The 21,719-nt window shown below is 53.0% G+C and overlaps 1 protein-coding gene across 2 annotated transcripts in view; it reads left to right on the top strand.

Moving 5' to 3' along the window:
* IL21R (interleukin 21 receptor) overlaps window positions 1-19,826 on the top strand; it is a 35,131-nt gene extending 15,305 nt beyond the window's left edge. For both annotated transcript variants that reach the window (XM_007186333.2, XM_007186332.2), the window contains exons 2-9: window positions 4,642-4,705; window positions 7,530-7,632; window positions 10,716-10,915; window positions 13,138-13,283; window positions 14,339-14,516; window positions 14,979-15,075; window positions 16,078-16,162; window positions 18,300-19,826. In XM_007186333.2, the coding sequence (XP_007186395.2) occupies window positions 4,657-4,705; window positions 7,530-7,632; window positions 10,716-10,915; window positions 13,138-13,283; window positions 14,339-14,516; window positions 14,979-15,075; window positions 16,078-16,162; window positions 18,300-19,064 (1,623 nt within the window). In that variant the 5' untranslated portion in view covers window positions 4,642-4,656 and the 3' untranslated portion in view covers window positions 19,065-19,826. The remainder of the gene's footprint in view (window positions 1-4,641; window positions 4,706-7,529; window positions 7,633-10,715; window positions 10,916-13,137; window positions 13,284-14,338; window positions 14,517-14,978; window positions 15,076-16,077; window positions 16,163-18,299) is intronic.
* Window positions 19,827-21,719: the final 1,893 nt, after the last annotated feature.

The following is a 21,719-nucleotide window of genomic DNA, read 5'->3' as shown; positions in this document are numbered from 1 at the left end:
TATGACCTTTTTTCTGGACTCTCAGTTTTATTCCATTGATCTATATGTCTATAAATAAGCCAGTACAGTAGAATCTGTAGCTTAAGGTTTCCTGTTAGTTTTGAAAAATTCTTAACCAGTATCTCTATTATTGCTTCTGAGTTATCCTCTCTCTTCTTTTTCTTGACTCCAAATACATTCATGTTAGACCTTTTCACAATGTCTCATGTGTCTCTTTTGCTCTTTTCTGTATTTTTAAACATGTTTTCTCTGCATGCTTCAATCTGTTCATTTTCTACCAGTCTTTCAGTTCACCAATCCTATCTTCTGATTTTCTAATCTGTTCCTTTATCCATCTATTAAGTTCTTATAAATTTCAATTATCACATTTTTCAGCTCTAGAGTTTCTACTTTTAAATAGATGCCATATTTCTGGTGGAATTCTTGAACGTACTGATCATAGTTATTTTAAATCCTGTCTCATAAGGCCATTTTCTGAATCACTTATGGGTCTGTTTCTGGTTTTGTTTTGGTTTTATCCTCTTGGCTTTTGGTCATTTGGTACTGTTTTCTGGTTTGTCTTATCAATTTAATTCAATGCTGGACATTGTGTATGAAAAGTATGGAGGCTTTAGATGAAGCTAAGTTTTTCCAGATAGGTTTTAATTTTTTTTTCTAGCAGACATATAGCATATAGGCAGATCATCTTGATGCAGTGAAGACTGAACTATTTCTGATTTTTCTTATTCCCAAGGCATAGCCTTTCCTGAGTAACTGGGTATTTATCAGGGCCCATTTTTCTTAGACTCTGATTCTTTCCTTAGCATTATGAAACTGACAAAATCTCTTCTTAGCCTTTTAGCCTGTTACCAGATGCTTTCTGCTAGGTTTCCTGGAATGTAACTCATTTGCAATGACTTGGCAGATTATTTGAGGGGACATTGCATGCAGAATTTCAACACATTTTCCTTCTCTCTGGCACCCTGGCCTCTCAAGTACTATCTAACTTGGTTGCTTTCTCACGCTTTCTAGCGGTTTTTTTTCTCCTCTTGTAGTCGTTCTTAGTGAGAGGGTTACTCAGATACCAGCTCCATCATGGCCAGAAGTGAAAGTCCCCCTTCACATTTTATTTTATAAATCCAAGATTCACTTACATTTAAAATGTTATGAAATAGTTTGGACATACAAAAAGGTGTAAAGAAAAACATAATCAACACCCATGGTAGCTTCACTCAGTTTTACCAAACTGTTGAGACCCCTGGAGACCCTCACCTCATCACATCCCCTCCTTGTCTACGCTATTCAAGATTTGATGTTTTTCATTCCCTTGGATTTCTCTGTATATTCAGGACACATGTATATTCACCCAAACAATATATAGACCTGCTTTACATGGTGTTAAGTGTGACACAGATGTTGTTATTATGCCTCTGTTCTCTTCTAATTTTTCTTTTGCTCCAGAAAGAGTCATTTGCTTTGTGGGTTTTTTGGTTGGTTTTTTGGTTGTTGTTGTTGTTGTTTTTCTCTAAGAGTCATTTGCTTTGTTGTGTGAAGCTATGATTCGTTTTCACATTGAGTGATTACACCATAGTTTATCTTTCCATTCTCTTGCTTATGGATATTTAGGTTGTTTCCAGTTTTTCAATATTAAAATCAATGCCACTATAAACATTTCTGCCTGTGTTTCTTGTACACATGTGCCAGTGTTTCCTTGGTAGGATACCTCACAGTGGAATTGCTGGGTCTTAGGGCAAACACTTGTTCAGGTTTATTAGACCATGCCAAACTATTTTCCAGACTAGTTGTATTAATTTACATATCCACTAGCTGTAAATGAGAGTTCCCATTACGTTGTGTCCTCAGCAACATGTGATGTTGTCAGACTTTTAGTTTTTACTAATCTGATAAAATTTAAATGGCATGTTATTGTGGTTTTCATTTGCATTTCCCTGTTGACTGTGAAGTTAAGCACTTTGTGTTCTCCGTAGCACGTGCTTCCATTTGACTTCCTCCCCCCAGTCTTCTCCACATCCCCAGACTCTCCTGAAATTCGGCCAACTTTTAGTCTGAAGGACCACAACCTCAAAGTCATTTCTAGGCACTGGAGCCTGGTGGCTAAGCACCAATTTAGGGCGCCATCCCATCCAGGACTGCGCTGGAGTGCTTCACAGGCAATGATGCATTTAGTGCCTACAACAAAGATAAGAAAACAGAGAATCAGAGAGGTCAGGAACTTGCCCAAGGTCACACAGCTGGCACCTGGCAGACTCCAAGCCAGGTGTTCTTCACTCCTCTGTAGGAGGCTGCAGGGCACCCTCTGTCCTTCACTCAGGAAGCACACCTGCTGGTCTGGGTGCATCTGGGGAGTAAGTTGCTATCGCCCTCAGGAGTCGGCTGAGTGGGAAGCCCCATAAGGGGTGGATTCAGGGCAGGGAGGGCAGTAGGACCGGGAGGCGTTCCTACTTGGTGCTGTGGAAACAGGAGAAGACATCATCATTCAAGGTTGATGTTTCCCAGAATTGAGTGGCTTGTTTTAGATGGTGTTAAATATCCCTGGACCCCCTAGTGAGACCTTTTTCAAATTTCTTTCTATCCTCTGATGAGGGAGGGGGTGAGAATCTCAACTTGATGCTAGTATGTCTTCAACACTTCTCTAATACTCTTTAATCTCCCTTTTTAAACAAAGGCAAACTAGATCTCCAACTCATCAGAGTCTTTTTTTTAAAAATAAATTTATTTATTTTATTTATTTATCTTTGGCTGCATTGGGTCTTCGTTGCAGCGCGCGGGCTTCTCATTGCAGTGGCTTCTCTTGTTGCGGAGCACGGGCTCTAGGCGCACAGGCTTCAGTAGTTGTGGCATGTGGGCTCAGTAGTTGTGGCTCTCGGGCTCTAGAGCGCAGGCTCAGTAGTTGTGGCCCACGGGCTTAGTTGCTCCGCAGCATGTGGGATCTTCCCGAACCAGGGCTCGAACCAGTGTCCCCTGCATTGGCAGGCGGATTCTTAACCACTGAGCCACCAGGGAAGCCCCATCAGAGTCTTAAGCAGGGAATAGTATCTGACTAAAATTCAATTATTGTCTTTTGTTTTCCTTGTATTTAGTTTTTACATTTCACTGCATTTTGTTTTATGGTAAGTTGATTGTTTTGTTTAAGAAACAGTTATATAACACCTGCTATATGCCAGGCACTGTTTCAAATGCTTTACAGTCATTGACTGGGGAATGATACACAACTATGGGGAAAAAATACACAACTATGTGCATTATTGCTTAGCTTGAAGTTGGAGTTAAATTTTTAATAGGGTTTGTTTATAGAAAATACGTTAAATAAATAATAGTACACATGATCTACAAATATGGCCAACTTTTGGAAAATGAGACATTTGGGGACCTCTTGGCTAGATCACTCAGGGAGTCCATCCATTCTGGTGCTTTAAAAGCCTGTATCCATCACTGTTTCTTGAGTGTTTATGTGTCAGGGGCTATGCCAGGGGCCCAGTGATTCTATAAATGGAGTCTTTGAATCCTCACGAGAATCCTGGAAGCAGGCTTTACCATCTTTACTTCTAAGGCTCAGAGAGGGGAAGCGACCAGCCGAGAGCCACACAGCTGAACCTCTCCGTGCCCTGCACCACTGCCTGCCTGGTGACTTGTTAGGGAGCTCAGAGGAAGCTCCTGGCAGGGCCAGAGTAGGCTCTGGGGGAACCCAGGTTCAGGGATGGTGTCTGGAAGAAGCCATGTGTGTGACTTGGTCCCTGCACGGGTCAGCCCTCTGGGCTCCTGTTCCAGCTACACCCCTGTCCATGGGATCTATCTGGGTAGGGTTCTTGGGACCCACTGGCTTCTGGCTGGTACCTCCCCAAGTAGACACAGAGCTGGGGATGCAATGGACAAAGTGCCAGCAAGAGCCTGGCATTGCCAGCCTGGTGGGTTGTTCTTCTGTCCAAGGTACCAAAGTCCGCTCTTCCTGGACAGGCTGACTCTGGTCTCCAAAGAGGTCTCTTCTCCATCTCATGCAGATCAGGGTGTCCAGGGCACCTTCGTGTGGTCAAGCTGGGTTCCCCCATGCTTGCTGGTGGGCTAACCCAGGGGAGCTCTGTATTTGGGTCAGAACCCTCGCTATTGGGCTAAGCTTATCTTAGGTATGCAGTAACTGTCTCCTTTGTGGGCTAATCTTGGATTTGTTACTCATTAAGAAGCCAATTAATTGGGCTAACATCAACATGGGGGTTTCGTAAGAAGGAGGACTCAAGATCGCTGCTCCTCAAATACCACTTTCCAAGCCACTTTCCCCTCCCTGCCTCCCTCTTTCTTATCTAGATGGATAAACGTGCACACATCGTGCTACATCAACAGGCTTAGCAGGGGTGGACCAGCAGTGAGCTCTTCCCCCTTTACATCCCCCTCTCATTTGAGATGGTGCTGGGGGCCCAGGCAGAAGTGGGGAGACGTGGGGAGGGATCCAAGGGGCAAAGAAGCCACTTCTAAGGGACAGGAATCCTTGGGGGCAGCCACGGGCTCCTCAAACTCTTGTTTCTCAGAAACAAATCCAAGAAACTGAGGCAAGTCTTCCAAAGGAGGGATGGGGACCAGAGGCAGGATGTTCAAGGTCCTTTGGTCCCCAGGCCCCAGGCCCACCTTCTCCCTGTGTGTCTCTTCCAGGCTCTGGCAGGCAGCATGCTCTGCGGCTGGGCTGCCCCTTTGCTCCTGCTGATGCTCCAGGGGGGTAAGTAGTTGCCCCGTGGTGTGTGGGTGGAGAGCGGCCGGGCTGACCTTGTGGGCTCCAGGGCGGGGTAGAGGCCACGGGGTCAGAGTCTGTGGCATCTGTCCACTTGCGGCCGACACAAATCCAGTAGCCATCTCTGCATTAGCCAGAGCCCATCCCACCAGAGAGCTCCACTGTCCAGAAGTGGGTCCCACATGGCCCAGCCCACTGTCCTGGCCTCCACGTCTCACTGGCCGGGGAAGGGGGGCGGGAGGATGAGAGACTTCATCCTTCTTCTCTCTGCCTTGGCTGGCTCCCAATTCTCAGAGTGAGGAAGTCCTGCCTGTGGTCTAACCTCAGTTTCTCCTCATCTCCTAGGAGATGTTTCTCAACAATCACTGGATCCACTGCCAGCACAGATATTCCCTGGGTGGGGGAGTGGCTGTGGAGACAAAAGTAGCCAAAGCCTCAGAAGGAAGCCCCGGAGGACCAGAAGATGTTGCAGTCAGAGGGAGAGATGTTTGAGACCCGAGCAGGGAAAGGCCAGGTGTTAGACTTGGGGGCGCAGTCAGGGCTGAGAGATCCAGGAAGCCTTCCCAGAGGAGGCGGGACGCAGCACACAGGCTCGAATGGGAGCTGGCCTGGGGGCAGGGGTGCCCTCAGCCGCCACTGTGCTGACTCATAGGCATTTCACTCCGGTTTTTACCGGAAGACCCAAAGGCTCAAATAGCTCCATCAGGAAACAGATATCAGGCTCCTTTATTTTCCCTTTCTTAGTGGTCAGCATCCTGTCCTAGCCTCTAAGGGCCTTTGGGTCACCCGCTGCCTCTCCCCACCCCGTGGGCACAAATAACAAGCCCCTGCTGTGTCCCAGGGGCCAAGCATCCTCATTCCCTTCTCCCGACAGCCTGTGAGGCTCAGAGAGGGTGAGAGGCAGGTCCACGGCCACACAGCCGGGCAGTGGCAGAGCTGGGATGGGTTCCCAAATCTGCCTGATTCCCGTGGTCTTAACTGCTTTTATTGGGTGAGTGCCATGTGCAGGCAGTGTGGGCTGCACCGGCGTGATATCATCTAAATACCTCCCCACCCCCTCCGAGGGGCCAGTGTCTCCAGCTTACAAATAGGGACTCAGAGCAGTCGTGAGTCATGTGTGCACTTTTCATGGCTCCCACTGCCTCCCACACGCTGTGATAACCCTGGGCGGGGTGGGGGGGGTGGCCCGGGGGCTCTCTGCCCAGGGCTCAGGGTAGTGACCGGTGACAGGGTTTTTACTCCCTCTGGTCCCTGATGCCACGCCTCCACACTAGTTCAGGGACTACTGTCCCCTCTCCAATGTTTCATTACAAGTTTGGGACAAACCCTGTCCCTTGGTGGCCTTGAGTCTACCTAGGAAAGGCAGCTCCTCTCCGAGTTCTGGAGCCCTGAAAGAGAACAGCTAGGCTACGATGAACTCAGAGAGGACACAGCCACGTGGGTTTTGGTCCTGCCAGAATCAGTCCTCTTTTCTCCACAGAGTATCTGAACTGGCCGCTCTGTGTCCACCGACAGGCCCTGTGCCCCTCCCCGAGGGAAACTTCCTCCTAGAACAGGATTCATTGCCACATCTCAGATCCCTTGGTGGTGGCTGTCTGGAACCACTCGACTGTGTTGAGAAGGATTCTGAGGCCACACCCAAGGGAGTGAGTGCCATGACCGATGAGCGGTGTCTGCCATGTGTGTGGATGTGAAGAACCAGCACAGATTAGATTTTGCCTTTCCTGGGTCTCATGAGCCCAGACCAAGAGCGAGACAAGAGGTGTAGCCCAGTCTCAGAGCTTCAGTGTTCTCATTTGTAAAATGTGATGGGAGTAGAAATAAAGGATGTTTCCAGTGACAGTGTTCTTGACTGCAAATCCAGCTTCTGACCTAGATGGAGACCCAGGAGGAATGTACTACTACCCCCTGGATCTTCATTAGTCAGGGAAAAATAGGAAAAAGCCACTAAGAACGAATCCATTTAAAAGGGGAACAAATTTCTGGTAAATAGTGGGGGGTGGAGGCAGGGGGAATAGCAGCGTTGGCACTTGATCTTACAAAACAAAGCTAAACTAAAACTTATTAACTGGATTTTGTCGAACATTTTTAGCACAAAGTAAAGCAATTAATGTTGGAGTTGGGAGAGTATCAAATCTTCCAATAAAACTGCCTGAGGGGGACCATACCTGTGTCACTTGGTTGGTGCTGGTGGCGATGGTTTGGGCAGTAGGATAATACAGACATCTTGGCAAAAGTATCCAAGGGCTTCTCAGTTTTCTGAAGGTTTCTTGCTCCCTTGAAGCACTGCCAGGTCACCGAGGTCCGTGTCCTGTCTTGGACCAGCTGCGGGGAACAGAGGGAGCATGTGGTCTCTCACTGACCACACGAATCCCTCTCGCGGGATGTGCAGGTTCCCCTGGCAACCAGGGAGTTCAGGACACACCACCTTGAGAGGGAGGCCGGCCAGGAGGGCTGCTGACCTGGTGTCTGGACACAGGGCTTGTGGGGAGGGCGCTGAGTGGGGACCCGCTTAGTTTATGATGTTTATCGTTAAGAGAGTCTTGTCTCTATAGCCAACCTCGCAACTTTGGGGGCTCAAAAATAGAATTCTAAAAAAAAAAAAAAAAAAAAATAGAATTCTTAGGTGGCAAGGACCCCCTTGCTCCAGGACTTTATCTTAGTGGCCCTAGGATCATCATATTCATCCTGGCCCTGGGACCCCTGCTTCCCCTCATCCTCCAGCCCTCAAGGGGCTGAGGGGGTGATGAGCTCTGCTGCCCCTGACCGGCCCCCCCCAACACCAAGGTTTCTGTCTCCCTTGACCCTCCAGCCTGTGGCTGCTCAGACCTCGTCTGCTACACCGATTACATCCAGACGGTCACCTGCATCCTGGAGACATGGGCCCTGCACCCTGGCACGCTCACCCTCACCTGGTAAGTGGCCAGGCCTTGCCAGCCTCAGGGATGCTATTCAGGGTAGCCCTGCAGGGCTGGGGTGAGGCAGGACTGCCAGAGGCCACAGACTGAGTTGGACCTACTGTGTGCCTGGCAGGTAGTTTAGCAATAAAAATAATGGCTGCCACTTCTGGGGGCTCTCTCAGCACTTTCACCAACAGCATTTGGTTTCACCATGAGCTGAGAATCACTGACCGTGATCTGGGACCGTGAGCTGGGAATCACTGTGCCTATCTTACAGATGCCCATGCAGGACTCACGAGACTTGTCCAGTGAGCAGGGCTCCAAAGACCATACTCTCTTGCCCACACAGGCCAGACTGTGGTTTTGAGACCCCAGGATGACCAGACTGCCACATGATTTTTTTTGAACACTGAATACATGCCCGGCATCCTGCTACACTTCACATGAACCATCAATTCCCATCCTCACAATTATTACTCCCGTTTAACAAACGAGGACACTAGGGTTCAGAGAGGTTATGCAGTTTGCCCAAGGTCACACAGCCAGTGAATGGTGGAGGTGAGATTCAAACACAGGCAGTCTGACTCCAAGATTCATGGGTCCCTATTGTTAAAGAAAATTTTTTCATTGCACTTGTTTTTTTTTTAAAAATAAATTTATTTATTTATTTATTTATTTATTTATTTTTGGCTGTGTTGGGTCTTCGTTTCTGTGCAAGGGCTTTCTCCAGTTGCGGCGAGCGGGGGCCACTCTTCATCGCGGTGCGCGGGCCTCTCACTATCGTGGCCTCTCTTGTTGCGGAGCACAGGCTCCAGACGCGCAGGCTCAGTAGTTGTGGCTCACGAGCCTAGCCGCTCCGCGGCATGTGGGATCTTCCCGGAGCGGGGCACGAACCCGTGTCCCCTGCATTGGCAGGCGGATTCCTAACCACTGCGCCACCAGGGAAGCCCCTGCACTTGTTAAAGAATGGTAAGGCAGACTTTATTCAAGACCATAATGATCGGGCTTCCCTGGTGGCGCAGTGGTTAAGAATCCACCTGCCAATGCAGGGGACACAGTTTCGAGCACTGGTCCTGGAAGATCCCGCATGCCGTGGAGCAACTAAGCCCGTGTGCCACAACTACTGAACCTGCGCTCTAGAGCCCGTAAGCCACAACTACTGAGCCCACGTGCCACAACTACTGAAGCCTACGCACCTAGAGCCCGTGCTCCGCAACAAGAGAAGCCACTGCAATGAGAAGCCTGCACACCGCAATGAAGAGAGCCCCCTCTCGCTGCAACTAGAGAAAGCCCGCACGCAGAAACGAAGACCCAACGCAGGCAAAAATAAATAAGTAAATAGATTTATTTTTTTTAAAAAGAATATATAAGGGATTCTTTAAAAAAAAAAAAAAAAGACCATCATGATCGGTGTAGGGACCGCTGCGTGGGGTTTTGGCGTGGGGAAGAGAGCTTGGGCTCAACTCGAATACAGCAAGGAAAATTAGGAATTTATAGCCAAGGAGCAGGTCAATGGATGGAAAAATACTAAGAGGAAACATCAGGGTAAGGGGGGTTCCAGCTAAACTGACTTAACAGGATTCTTGCTAATGGCAGCCCAGGGTGAGCCTACATCACCCGGGGGTGGTGGAGGATGAGGAATTCGATCAGATATCAAGGATGGAAGATTCTGGCTAAAATGACTTAGCAGGATTTTTGCTAAAATTAGACAATGCAGAGACGAGCGTGGAAGTCCCAAAGTCAGGGCCTGGTTGAGGACAGAGTTCCGAGGAGCCTGAATTGAGCCTGGTCAAGGAGAGTCTTTGTCAATGTGCTGCTCAGGATAAAGAACAGCTGGCTTTCATTCTGTCATGACCAATTCATTCGTTCATTCACTTACTTCTTCAGAACATATTTATTAAGCTCTTGCCAGACACTTGCAGGCACTGGGGGCCCAGTAGAGCCTAAGACCAACAAGGTCCCAGCTGGTCCCGGAGCTGATTCACTGCAGGCGGGGAGTGGCTGGGGAGATAGACAAGAAACACGTAAACAACCAACAGGATGCTTTCTGAGAAAGCAAGTGACATGGGGGGAAGGTCTGCTTTAGCCAGGGTGGTCGGGGCAGGCCTCTCTGGGTGAGAAGGAGGCAGCCAGTGAGCTGGGGAAAGGGCAGTCCAGGCAGAGGGCACTGAAAGTGCAAAGATCCTGAGGTAGGGAGAGACTAATGAGTCTGAGGAAGAGCGAGGAGGTCAGTGGGGCCAGAGCAGAGTGACCCAGTGTGAGAGAGAATAACAAGCAAAGGAGATGAGAGGTAAGCAAGGGCCAGCTTTTATTGTGTGGGTGATGAGAAGCCACCGAGGGTTTTAGGCATGGGGATGATGGAGTTTTTAAAGATCCTCCTGGCTGCTGTGCAAGAGGTTTAGAGACCCTTTATTCAGCAGAAGTTTCTATTCCAGCAAATATTTAGCAAAGAACTGAGTCCACACATCCATATTAGCCCTCAAGGGTGGTCATGTTCACAGCCTGAAGATGTAGGTAGGGAAATAAATATCTGGTGAACTCCTATACATACTTCAAAACCCACTGTTTCTGCCCACTGGCAGTTAAAAAGCCAGAGCATTTCCCCCCACCCTTATACCAATAGCCTCCCTGGTAGTTCACCCAAAGCAGGGGATGAAGTTCATTTGGCTCTTATCTTGGTCCTGAGCACAAGCACTTATTAGGTATTCAGCAGATGTTGGACAGAAGAGGGCAGGAAGGAGAACTGAAATGCTTAGCACCCTTTCTGTAGGACAGTGATACAGCTGATGGAACTGACAGGGACAGATTTAGGCTCAGTCCAGGCAAGAATGGCCCAAATTTCCAAAGTTAAGAGCTGCTGTCCTTAAATGAGGTAGTGAGTTCCCAGTCCCTTGGAGGCATACAAGCCACGCCTGGACACCATCCATCAGGGCTGCTTCAGGGGAGGAGTATCTTCCCGGGGAAAGGGGTAGTTGGACCAGGTGACCCCTGGCGCCACCTCAACTCCCTCCCAGCCCCAAGATTCTGGGCTTGGGTCCTGGCCCTGTGCCCTGAGCCCCGCTGGCTTCCAGCCATAACCGGCTGCTCTGTCCTTGAAGGCAAGACTCATATGGAGAACTGCAGGACGAGGTCACCTCCTGCAACCTCTGCTGGTCCACCCACAACGCCACGCATGCGGAGTACACGTGCCACATGGATGTGCTCCAATTCATGGCCGACGACGTTTTCAGTGTCAACATGACAGACCAGTCCGGCAACCACTCCCAGGAGTGCGGCAGCTTCGTCCTGGCTAAAAGCAGTGAGTATCCCTTGGACCCCAGAGCTGAGGAGGACACATGGTCCCTGAGACAGCTCCCCTTCCCCCACCATCATAGCTGACCTGTCCTATGTCCTTACCTCCCCTTGGAGTTCTGCTCTGTAGATGCACTGATGTTTACTAAGGTGTGATGGGTTGATAACTAGGTTTGAGCTTTAACCAAAGAGAGGCAGCAGCGGTGTGAAAAGGAGCTGGACTGGGACCCAGGATCTTGGCCTTCAGTTCTGGCTCAGCCGCTGCCTATCTGTGAACTTGGACCGTTCCCTATTTGTAGAGTGAGGGCCCTTTTAACCCTGACTCTTAGGGATTCTGTCTGCATTATGAGGCAAGTGGGGACACTGAGTCCCAAGAGAAAAACTTCCCTGAGTTTTCTCCCATTCATTAGCTCCAGTGAGGCCTGGAATTTCCCTCCAGGCTGGGGGTAGGGAGGAGTCCAGGGGCAGGGGGGGCCTGGCTGGTGGAAGCAGTTGTCTCTGTAGGTCCAGAACCAGGGCGGGTCCAGGAGGCAGCTTTTAGTGTGTGTGTGTGTGTGTGTGTGTGTGTGTGTGTGTGTGTGTCCAAAGTGGGATTTCCACGGAGGGGGTGAGAAGCCCGTGCTCAGAGGCACGCAAGGGCAGACTGCTAAGAGAGTCCTGCCCTCCTCGGGAAGGCCCAGCCTCTGCGAGGAATCTCTGGGGAATTTTGGCCCTAGGTTCCCAGTGGTGGGGCAGGGGGGTGAGAGGGTGTCTGTCACCTGGAGGGGGTCCAGGTTTGCACCACTTCGCTGAGTGGGTGTCGCACCGCACAAGGTGTGAATGAAGATTCACACACACGCAGACACACCCAGAGTCTCTCACACACACACTCATAAATACAGCCTTGGACAAATGCACGGGTGTCCCAGCAGCCCTCGGCCTAGCCAGCCCGGCCACAGGCCCACGCTCTCTCACACACGCCCATGTGCACACGTACGCACACGCTCACTCAGCCGTGCAGCTCCAGGCATGGCGAGTTCACGGAGCAGGGGCGCCCTCTTGCCCCTCTGAGTGAGCTGGGCAGACAGTAAGCCTCCCGCTGCCCCTGCAGAGGAGAAGGAACCGCTTCACGGCCCCTCCACCTCGCAGGGTGGCTCCAAGTCCCATTTCTCTCTGGCCCGCTCCCTCTCCCCCTCCCTGCCAGGGCCTGAAGCCAGGCCTGTGCCCAGATTTGGCAGGGGGCAGTGTTCTACTCCCTTCCCCCTCCTGGGCTCTGGGCCCCCGTCCTTGACCCCATCCCTGATCCCCAGCTCTGGTCCTCACCACCCAGCCCAGGACGTACAGGGAAGTGGAAAACCAGGTCTCCGTCGGCCTGGGGAAAAGAAGAGAGGGCTTAGCAGTTTTTCCAGTCCCAAAGGACCCATGGCTGGAGTAGCAATGACAATAAAGCCCTCGCTGCAGCCTCGCGAACACTCACCTTCTCCCATCTCAGGCCTTGGTGCTGAGTCGTCTGCAGCCTCGGAGTTCCTTTCTGGAATCCCTGGAAGGTTCATTTGTTGGTTTAACAAGTATCTCTTGAGGGCCTGCTGTGTGCCGGCTCTGTCCTAGGAGCTGCGGACACAGCACTGACCTGGAGAACAAAACCTCTGTCCCAAGGAGCTAAGATCCCCAAGACAGGGGCATATGGCAAGCCGGATCACAGAGCCCAGGAGGGCGTGGTGTTGTGGCCCAGATCTCTGCTCCCGCACTTTCCAGAAGATGTCTGGGAGATGCCAACAGTCACATCGAATTCCCAGGACCCCTGCGGGCGTCAAAATGCTTGTTGTAGAGCAGCCCGGCAGGCACTCAGAGGTGGTAACTTCCATCATTAGCATAATTGGTGCTAATTAATTAGCATGATGCTAATTACAGTCTTTTGACTTCTCAAGAAAGCTAGAGTTAAAAGAAAATGATGCCATCATTTAGAACAGAAATGGAGAATGAGTGGGTCTCGTTGGTTTTTTTTCCCCCCAGCCACGCCGGTCTGCATTCTTGCCCCCCTGAGTCGTAGCACCCACCCTTTAGACTCATCTAAATCTCTCATTTCTCAGATGAGTAAACTAAGGCCCAGAGACAGGGAATGCTTTACCCCAAGTGATTCAGAGTCATTAGTCTTGATCTATCAAGGAGAGCATCTATTCGCATCACCACATCATTCTCAACTGCTGCAAAATCTCATCCCGTTTTATCTTTCTGACTTTTTCCTCTAAGTCAAGCCATCTCCCCCTTTCAACGTGACCGTGACCTTCTCCGGACAATATAACATCTCCTGGAGCTCCAATTACAATTTCTACGCGCTGAAGGGCAAACTTCAGTATGAGCTGCGGTACAGGAAGCTTGGAGACCCCTGGGCTCTGGTGAGACCCTCAGAGGATTGGGGCGAGGTGGGGGTGGCGAGGGGGAGGGGCAGTGCTGAGCATCCGGGTTGGGGGGAGGGGCAGGCACAGGTGAGCTTGTAATTCACAGTCCAGAGTGGAAACCAGGGACTCGCCAGGGATGGACGCTCTCCCTTGCGCTCTCTCACTCCGTGCTGCCCTTGCCTCATTTCTCCCTGGGGTAGGAGACCCCTTAAAATTCATTCCTTCCTGTCCCTGTTTCCCCCTCTATCGGTGTGCCAAGGAGGAAGGGATCTGCACTGTCCCTGGTTCTATCTCAAGTCTAGTACCGTCACAGTAGAAGAAGTTTCAGAAATGGGGCAGTCCGGAACCTTCCCGCTTTGCTTAGAATGGCCATAGTTGGAGAGTTCCAGAAGTATCAATAACCAAGAAAGTTCAGTGTCACAGGGACCGTTGTTTCAAATGTGAAGGCTTCTAGAGGCATTCTTTGTTTAGAATGTTGGAGAGTTCCAGAATGGCCCACTATTTAGAACAGTCGCAGCTGAAGTGGTCTAATTATCCGTCCTTTAGAATGGTCTCAGTTTAAGATTTTCATAAATGCCATAGTTTAGACGGTTCCCAGTGGAAGACTTCCAGAGGTACCCATTGCTAAGATGCCTGTAGTTAAAGACGCCCAGAAATGCCCACTATTGAAAATACCCACTGTTGAAGAATTACAGAAGTGTCCAAAGTCTGGAATGCTGCCAGCTAAACATTCCCAGGAATGGCCACTGCTGTTCCTGGCACATTCCCAGGCCCAGCAGGAAGGGTCCCCTGTGGGGCTGTGGGTGACTGAGCTGGGATCAGAGAGAAACCGAACAAAGCACTGTATCACAGGCAAGGCCGGGGCAGCGCCCATGGCTCTGTGCTGCCCACACTGGAGTGGCCAGAACTCACACTGATTCTTGTGGAGGGGGCGGAGACTTGCCAGGAGAAGCTCCACCCGTTTCCTGGGGGCTGGTAAAGGGTGGTTCTGCTGGAGGCGGGGGCTGGCCTGGGTGGTCCTAACCCAGTGCATCCTTTCCCTGTGTTGGCAGAGTCCAGGGAAAAAGCTGATCTCAGTGGATTCGAGAAGCGTCTCTCTCCTCCCCTTGGAGTTCCACAAAGGCTCAAGCTACGAGCTGCAGGTGCGGGCAGGGCCCCAGCCTGGCTCCTCCTTCCAGGGGACCTGGAGCGAGTGGAGTGACCCAGTCGTCTTTCACACCCAGCCAGAAGGTAAGATGTGAAGCAGGGATGCACACCCACTCCTTGTACTAAATCTTGTCCTAGTGCAGCGGCCCTGAGCCCTGAGATTTTCAGCACGGCTGGAAGGTACCCACTCAGTCATGCATCCCCTTGTAGCTGTTCCACAGCATTTCTGGGGCCCCTGCTTGCCAGGCCCTGCATTGGGTGCCAGGTGCTTCTCCTGGCAGGGCCTTTGATCCTCCTAATGTATCTGTGAAGTGGGAATTATTATCCCCATTTTGCAGATGAGAAAACTGAGGTTCAGAGAGATGAAATCACTTGCCTAGGGTGGGGGTGGGAGCAGGAGTTGAAGCCAGGTCCATCCCACTGCGAGGCACCAGCAGCCTTCCCACCCCCTTCCACTCCAGCCCAGACCCAGTGCCCTCCACAGCCAGCCCGGGTGGCCTCTCGTAGAGGTTGGTCAATTTCACCCAGTGTTTTCTTCCTTCCCAGAGATAAAGGGAGACTTGTACCCTCAACTGCTTCCCATCCTGGTCCTCGTATGCCCCATCCTCGTCTTCTTAGGCCTGAAGATCCACCTGCCTTGGAGGTGAGGCCAGGGAACAGGGTGGCAGGGAGGGGGTCAGCCTGGGCCAGGACTGGGGGACACACCTGTCACCACGACAATAGTAATGACAGTGATGGTGATAATAAACCGTTTACTGGGCACTGTGTAGAGCACATGCTTAACCCTCACAGCAGCCATATGCGCTTGATACATGGCATTTACTTCCATTTGACAAATGGGGAAACTGAGGCACAGAGCTGTCTAGGAACTTGCCCAGAGTCACACAGCAGTGAAGTGGAGGAGAAGGAATTTCTACCTGTGCTCATAACAGTGACCTCAGCTGTGATCTTGTCCAGTGAATTTTAAGCTTTGAGTCCTGAGGGTCAGGAGGGGCCGCCAGGTGGGAGTGAAGGGCTGGTAGGATAACCCGCCCGACAATCCTGCTTCAAAACCAGAGGTTTTGCTTTTATCTCTTTATGTATTGGGTTTCTGCCGAACGTGGCCATCGAGAGAAAGGCTGATGCTGATTAAAAATATTGATAAAACCTAAGCTCCCCTGGCCTTCGTGCGTGCTGCTGGCTGAGGCTGAGCCCTTGCTAAGTGGCAGACGCTGGGCGGGGGCCCTGCATACCCTGTTCGATGCAGAGAAGCCTGCGAATCACAGAGGGTGTTGCAGGCCAGTCTCTGGGTGCTGGGGTGCCTGGTGCCATGCCTACACTTCCTGACCCCTCCCTACAGCCCCACGGAATTGGCTGTTGGCTCATCCCTGGTGGTGGAGGAGGAAGTCAAGGCTCAGGGGCCAGCACTGGCTCAGCAGAGAATAGGCAGCCAAGCCCTTAAACTCGGAGCACCTTCAGGAGACTGGCTGCCCCATTTTACAGATGTGAAAACTGAGGCCTGGGGCAGAGGGGCGGAAGGGAGGGGCCTGGGTGTGTCTTGGAGGCTCTGAGCGTCCCGCAGGACACATTTGGGGAGCGTCTGAGCGGGAGGCCCGGCTGCCCTCTGGGAGATGCGGGGGGGCTCACCTCGTCTCTGCCCTCCCAGGCTATGGAAAAAGGTGTGGGTGCAGGTGCCCAGCCCAGAGCCCTTCTTCCAGCCCCTGTACATGGGCCACAGCGGAGACTTCAAGGTGAGTGTCCCCACCACGTGCTGAGCCCCTGGGAGCCTCTCACCTTCTGGGAGCTTGCTTCCACCCACACACCTAGACCACCAACCCCACCCTGTAGGCCCCGGGCCACCCAGATCCCCGACCCAGCCGGGAACCAGGCTTCAGTCTCTGCACATGCAAAGTGCAGGAAATACTTCCAGTGGGGCAGAGTTGGCCTAAGAATTAAACAAGATCCTGCAGCATTTCCCAGCCCGAGGAGCCAAACTGGGAGAGAGGGTGAGCCAGGTGGTCCCTTGAGCCACAAAGTGGTCTCCTGGTCCTTTGGTAGAAGCCCTTGCTGTGGAGGTGGGGAGGGAGCAGCTTCTGGGAAGGATATGGCCCTGCCTGCAAAATACACCAGCCCCATCCAGGCCCCAACCCCTGCTACCAGCGCCATCGCCCTTGGGTTCTCTGTGCCTATTTACCACCACCCACCCGGTGGCGGCAGTCACCGCAGAGAGGATGTGGTGACCCACCTGCTCCAGCAGAGCCTGGAAGTCAGGAAGTGCCACCTGCTGTCTGCCTGGCGCTCACTGAGCGCTGTCTCACCTCCACCCTTTCATCCTCTTAGCAGCCCCTGCAGGTGGGGAGGAGGGTGCTCCACCATCCCAGGGGAACCACGAGGAGACCGAGGCTCAGAGCCGGGCAGGGGAGGAGCCTAGGCTGCAGCCCACATTGGATAGACCCTTTCCTCTTTCCTCTGCACTTTCCCTGAAGCTCAAATATCACATCTATTTTGTGTTTGTTTTACCAATACTCATACAGCACTTGCTGTGCACCAGGCACTCTGCTAGGGGCGCCACAGATGTTATTTAATTTATCATTTAATCCCCACAACCACCCTGGGGAGTGGGGACTATTAGCAGGCCCATTTTACAGATGCAGAAACTGAGGCACAGAGAGGGTAAGTAACTGGCTCAAGGCCACACAGCTGAGAAGTGACTTCAAATCAGTGGTGGCGGCCTCAGCAGGGTTCTGAGAGGAGCTTTCTGATGGAGTAGGCTCAAAACTGGGAGATTTTGGTTCTCAGGGATTTTCTCTGCCAACTGGATGGAGACCCTGTGTCATGAGTGGGACCCCTGGCAGGTGAGGGCAGGGGGATCCTTAAAGTTTAGGGACGGCTGCCTCAGTCCATTGTCACCCCACAGCCCTTATCTATTCTGAGTGGCTGGCCCTTGATTCACTCCATTCATTCATTTAGTTAATATACATTTATTGGGTGCCTACTGTGCGCCAGGCACTGTGTGAGCCTCTGGGGACACGGCCGTGACCAGAAGAATTGGGGCTTCTTCCCTGGTCATGTGTCCACTCTGATGAGGACACAAACAGAAGAATGCATGGTTTCAAGAAATCTCCCCGGGCTTCCCTGGTGGCGCAGTGGTTGAGAATCTGCCTGCTAATGCAGGGGACACAGGTTCGAGCCCTGGTCTGGGAAGATCCCACATGCCGCGGAGCAGCTGGGCCCGTGAGCCACAATTGCTGAGCCTGCGCGTCTGGAGCCTGTGCCCCGCGACGGGAGGGGCCGCGATAGAGAAAGGCCCGCGCACCGCAAGGAAGAGCAGTCCCCGCACCGCGATGAAGAGTGGCCCCCGCTTGCCGCAACTGGAGAAAGCCCTCGCACGAACCGAAGACCCAACACAGCCAAAAATAAATAAATAAGTAAATAAATAAGAAAATCCTTTAAAAAAAAAAAAAAAAAAAGAAATCTCCCCGAGGACATAAAACAGAAGGCCTGGTGGGGGCTCTGTCACTCAGCTCTCAGGGCCTCCTGCCCCTCGTCCCCACAGCTCGGGAATCTTGGACCCACACCCATACAGACCCCAGGCCACTGAGCAGCGGATTGTCTGCGCCTGCAGGCTGCTGAGGGCCGTGGGTCCCTGCTACAGGCAGGGAGACTGAGGCCCAGGGAGGCCGGGACAGCGGCAGGGACTGTCCCTCGACAGGGACACAGCACGGTGCTCATCTCCCCCCACCCCCATCTCTCTCTTTATCTTCTGGAGTCTTTGTCTCTTTCTCTCTTGCTGTCTGTCTGGTCTCTGTGTCTGTCTGTTGACATGCTCCCCTGCCGCCCCTTGTCCCCCATCCCATCCATGACTCTCCCTCCTCTTCTCTCTCGCAGAAATGGGTGGGCACCCCCTTCACTGCCTCCAGCCTGGAGCTGAGATCCTGGAGCCCAGGGGTGCCCTTGTCCCTGGAGATGCACAGCCAGTGCCCACCGCAGACTGCAGCCAAGGGGCTGGTGCCCACAGAGCTGCCGGAGCCCCCAGACCTGGTGGAAGCCGACGGGGTGCTTGAGCCGGGCTCCTGGGGCCCAGCCCGCTCCACCGCCGGCAGCTTGGGCAGCTCAGCTCACAGCCAGGAGAGGGACCGGCCGTACGGCCTGGTATCCATCGACACGGTGACCGTGGTGGACGCAGAGGGGCTGTGCGCCTGGCCATGCACCTGCGGGGATGACGGCTACCCAGCCCTGAACCTGGACACCGGCCTGGAGCCTGGCCCGGGCACGGAGGACTCGCTCCTGGGCACGGGGGCCACCGTCCTATCCTGTGGCTTCGTCTCAGCCAGTGGCCCTGCCGGGCCGGGGGGCCCCCTGGGCAGCCTCCTTGACAGGATAAAGCTGCACCTCAAGGATGAAGAGGGTTGGGCCCCCGGGCCGCCCTGGGATGGCGGGTCGCCCCAAGGGGTGTCGGACAGCGAGGCAGGTTCGCCCCCAGCTGGCCTGGACATGGACACGTTTGACAGCGGCTTCGCGGACTCTGACTGCGGCAGCCCCGTGGAGCATGACTTCAGTAGCCCCAGGGACGAAGGGCCCCCCAGGAGCTACCTCCGCCAGTGGGTGGTCACGGCCCCTCCACCTGCAGGGCCTGGGCCCCAGGTCAGCTAGTGAGGCTGCCTGGCCGTCCAGAGCCGGCCATGCCACTGAGCCACGAGCCACGGACGGGGTCACCTGGGCTGAGGTGTAAAGAGGCCTGCAGCCCTCGGTCTCCCGGATGGGACCCCTGAGCCTGATGTTTACAGCGCGTGTCTGGGGCTCAGGTGCCCACTGGCGTGGCTGCACGTGTGAGTAGCCCGCGTGCCTGTGGACACGGAGCTCGCCCGTGGTTCTGCCATATTCCCGAGGCCACTCGTGTGTGTGTGCCAGCGTGAGCTTCCTGTGTGCGCGAATGTGAGCGGCACGCGTGTCTGTGGGCACGTGATGACAGCCTCCCTCCCTCCGAGGCACGTGGGTGACCCCCGGGTCACGTGCCGAGAGGCTGGTCCAGTGCTGCCCACTGGGCCTGCTGGGACCAGGGCACTGCCTGGGACAGACACCAAGCCCAGCCCCCCAGGTCCTACCTGCAGAGCCACATAAAGTCCAAACTGTTCCTTACCGCCTTTCAGGGGGAGGGGAAGGGGACCAAGCGAGCCCACAGTGACCCCGGGGGTGGGAAGATTTTGGGGGGAGCCGGTGGACCTGGCTCTGAATCCTGACTCTGACACCTCCTGGCTGTGCCTTCTTGGGTGAGTCACTTCCCCTCTCTGGGCTGGAGTTTCCTGTCTTAATAATGGGGGCGGCCTGACCTACCCTGGGGAGATATTGGAGAGGTCGCCCACGTACAGTGTGCAGCCCAGACTCTCAATAAACGTCAGCTTCCTTCCTTCTGCGGCCAGGACCAAGGCTTGTGCTGGAGGTGGGTGGGAGTGAGAAACCAGACACAGCCCAGGTACCTGTGGGCTGTCCCACCCTGCAGAGGGGCACTTCGGGGATTCCGGGTTTAAAATCAGCTTAGTTTCTTAGAATCAGCCCCTCACCAACCAAGATTTCTTTTTCTGGCTCCTGCTGCCCATTTTGTTGTTCCCTTTATGCACCCCAGAAATATTTATTGAGCACATTTACTGAGTACATGCAGGTGCTGGGAGACAGCGAGAGGACGCTCCCCTTGGCACTCACGTTGGGGAGGGCCGCAGGCTGGACTCGGCAGTAATGACACGGTGGTCCTGATCCCCTGGCGTCTTACTTGCTTGCCCTGGGGAATTGGAGGAAGTCAAGTTCTTTTTGATGATTGGTCGGAGAAACTGCTGAAATGTGAATTTAAGATGCTAAGAAAATACTTCTTTGTGACGTTTTGAAGGCACCTTATTGAACGTCAGCTTTGGACAGGAGCTCCATATTGGTGCTGCATATTGCATACAACTCATACTTTAAAAAAAGAAAGAAAGAAAAGAGATCGTTTTCCTCCTAAGGGTGCTCACCTTTAGAGGCAGCCTTTTCGAGTTCACGAAGCAGGGTTAAAATAGCAGAATCTGATTCAGCCACCGGCTCTCAGAGCCCTGAGGGGAATCCCTACCCTGGCCTGGACCTGCCTGGCCTGTGGTCCTCCCCAAAGGCCAGGCTGCATGCAGGGCAATGCCTGAAGCTCTGGCTTGTCTCTGCTTTTGGACGAGGGCTGAGCTGTCGATCCTGCTGATAGTTTCTCTGTGACTCTTCTGTAAAAGGGGATGATTGGAAGAAGTCACTGAGAGAACATGGGATTCCTTGGTTCTGAAAGTTCTACAACATTGATGGTCTTAATAGTGATACTGTTAACCTGGGATCAAGGTGTGAGGCTCGGATGGGAGCCCAAGTGCGAAACCACAGCTCCCGCAGGTGTGAGCAGCCCTCACCATCCCCCACCGTCACCCTGGAGATGCTTGGGTCAAGGTGTGCTGTGGTTTTCACACCCTCACGGAGGCCACAGGTTCCAGGCACCCCGTGAGCCCCAGGCTCCCCGTGGAAGCAGCTCAGCTCTCTCTCCAGCACACACAGCTCTGGGCCGGGGAGTAGGGGAAGGGGACACCTGGGACACTGGCTGATGTCAGGCCGGGGGGTGGGGGGATGGGGCTCTGGCCTGGGCCAGACGTGGTTCCTCAACAGCTCTGTCTTTGAAGGGGACCCAGCTCATGGTAGAGGCTTGAAGGAAGAGCAGTTGGATAGGTGGATGGAGATAAACAGTTGCTAGAGACAAGGATGAAATATCAAACCTAAGCTCCACGAAGGCAACAACTTTGCCTCTTTTGTTCACTGCTTTACACCCCCATCAGGCACCTAGTGGGCCTTCAGTAAAGCCTGATTTGCAGTGTTTGCTTATTTCCATGGTGTAAACACTTGCACCATGGTCAATTTCAAGCTACCAACTTGAGGACTTTAAACATGCGGTTGGAAGAGATGTTTACAATCAACTCTCCTAGCTCGTAGGAGGCAGCCCCGGCACACCATGGGTGGGAGCCCAGACAGGCAGCAGGAAGGCCCCAGGGGGCTTCAGGGAAGAGGTGGTATTCGTTGGGCTTTGAAAAATGAATAGGAGTTGTTAGGGACACCAGCTACTCAGGCAGAGGGAAGAGCTTGAGCAAAGGCCTGGAGGTGTGACCCAGCCCTGAACACATGGGGGTGGGGAAGGCAGTTCCCTGTCACCCAGAGTCCAGGCCAGAATTGCTAATGACCCTGTCTTCAGAGGCAGGGCTCCTGACCCAGCCCTTTTCCATCTGCAGGCTCCGAGGGGCAGGATATACATCTGACAAA

The sequence above is a fragment of the Balaenoptera acutorostrata genome, chromosome 15 (assembly GCF_949987535.1).
Source record: "Balaenoptera acutorostrata chromosome 15, mBalAcu1.1, whole genome shotgun sequence".
NCBI classification, from domain to species: Eukaryota; Metazoa; Chordata; class Mammalia; order Artiodactyla; family Balaenopteridae; genus Balaenoptera; species Balaenoptera acutorostrata.
The sequence above is the reverse complement of the archived record's forward strand: the minus strand, read 5'-3'. Positions and strand labels throughout refer to the sequence as shown.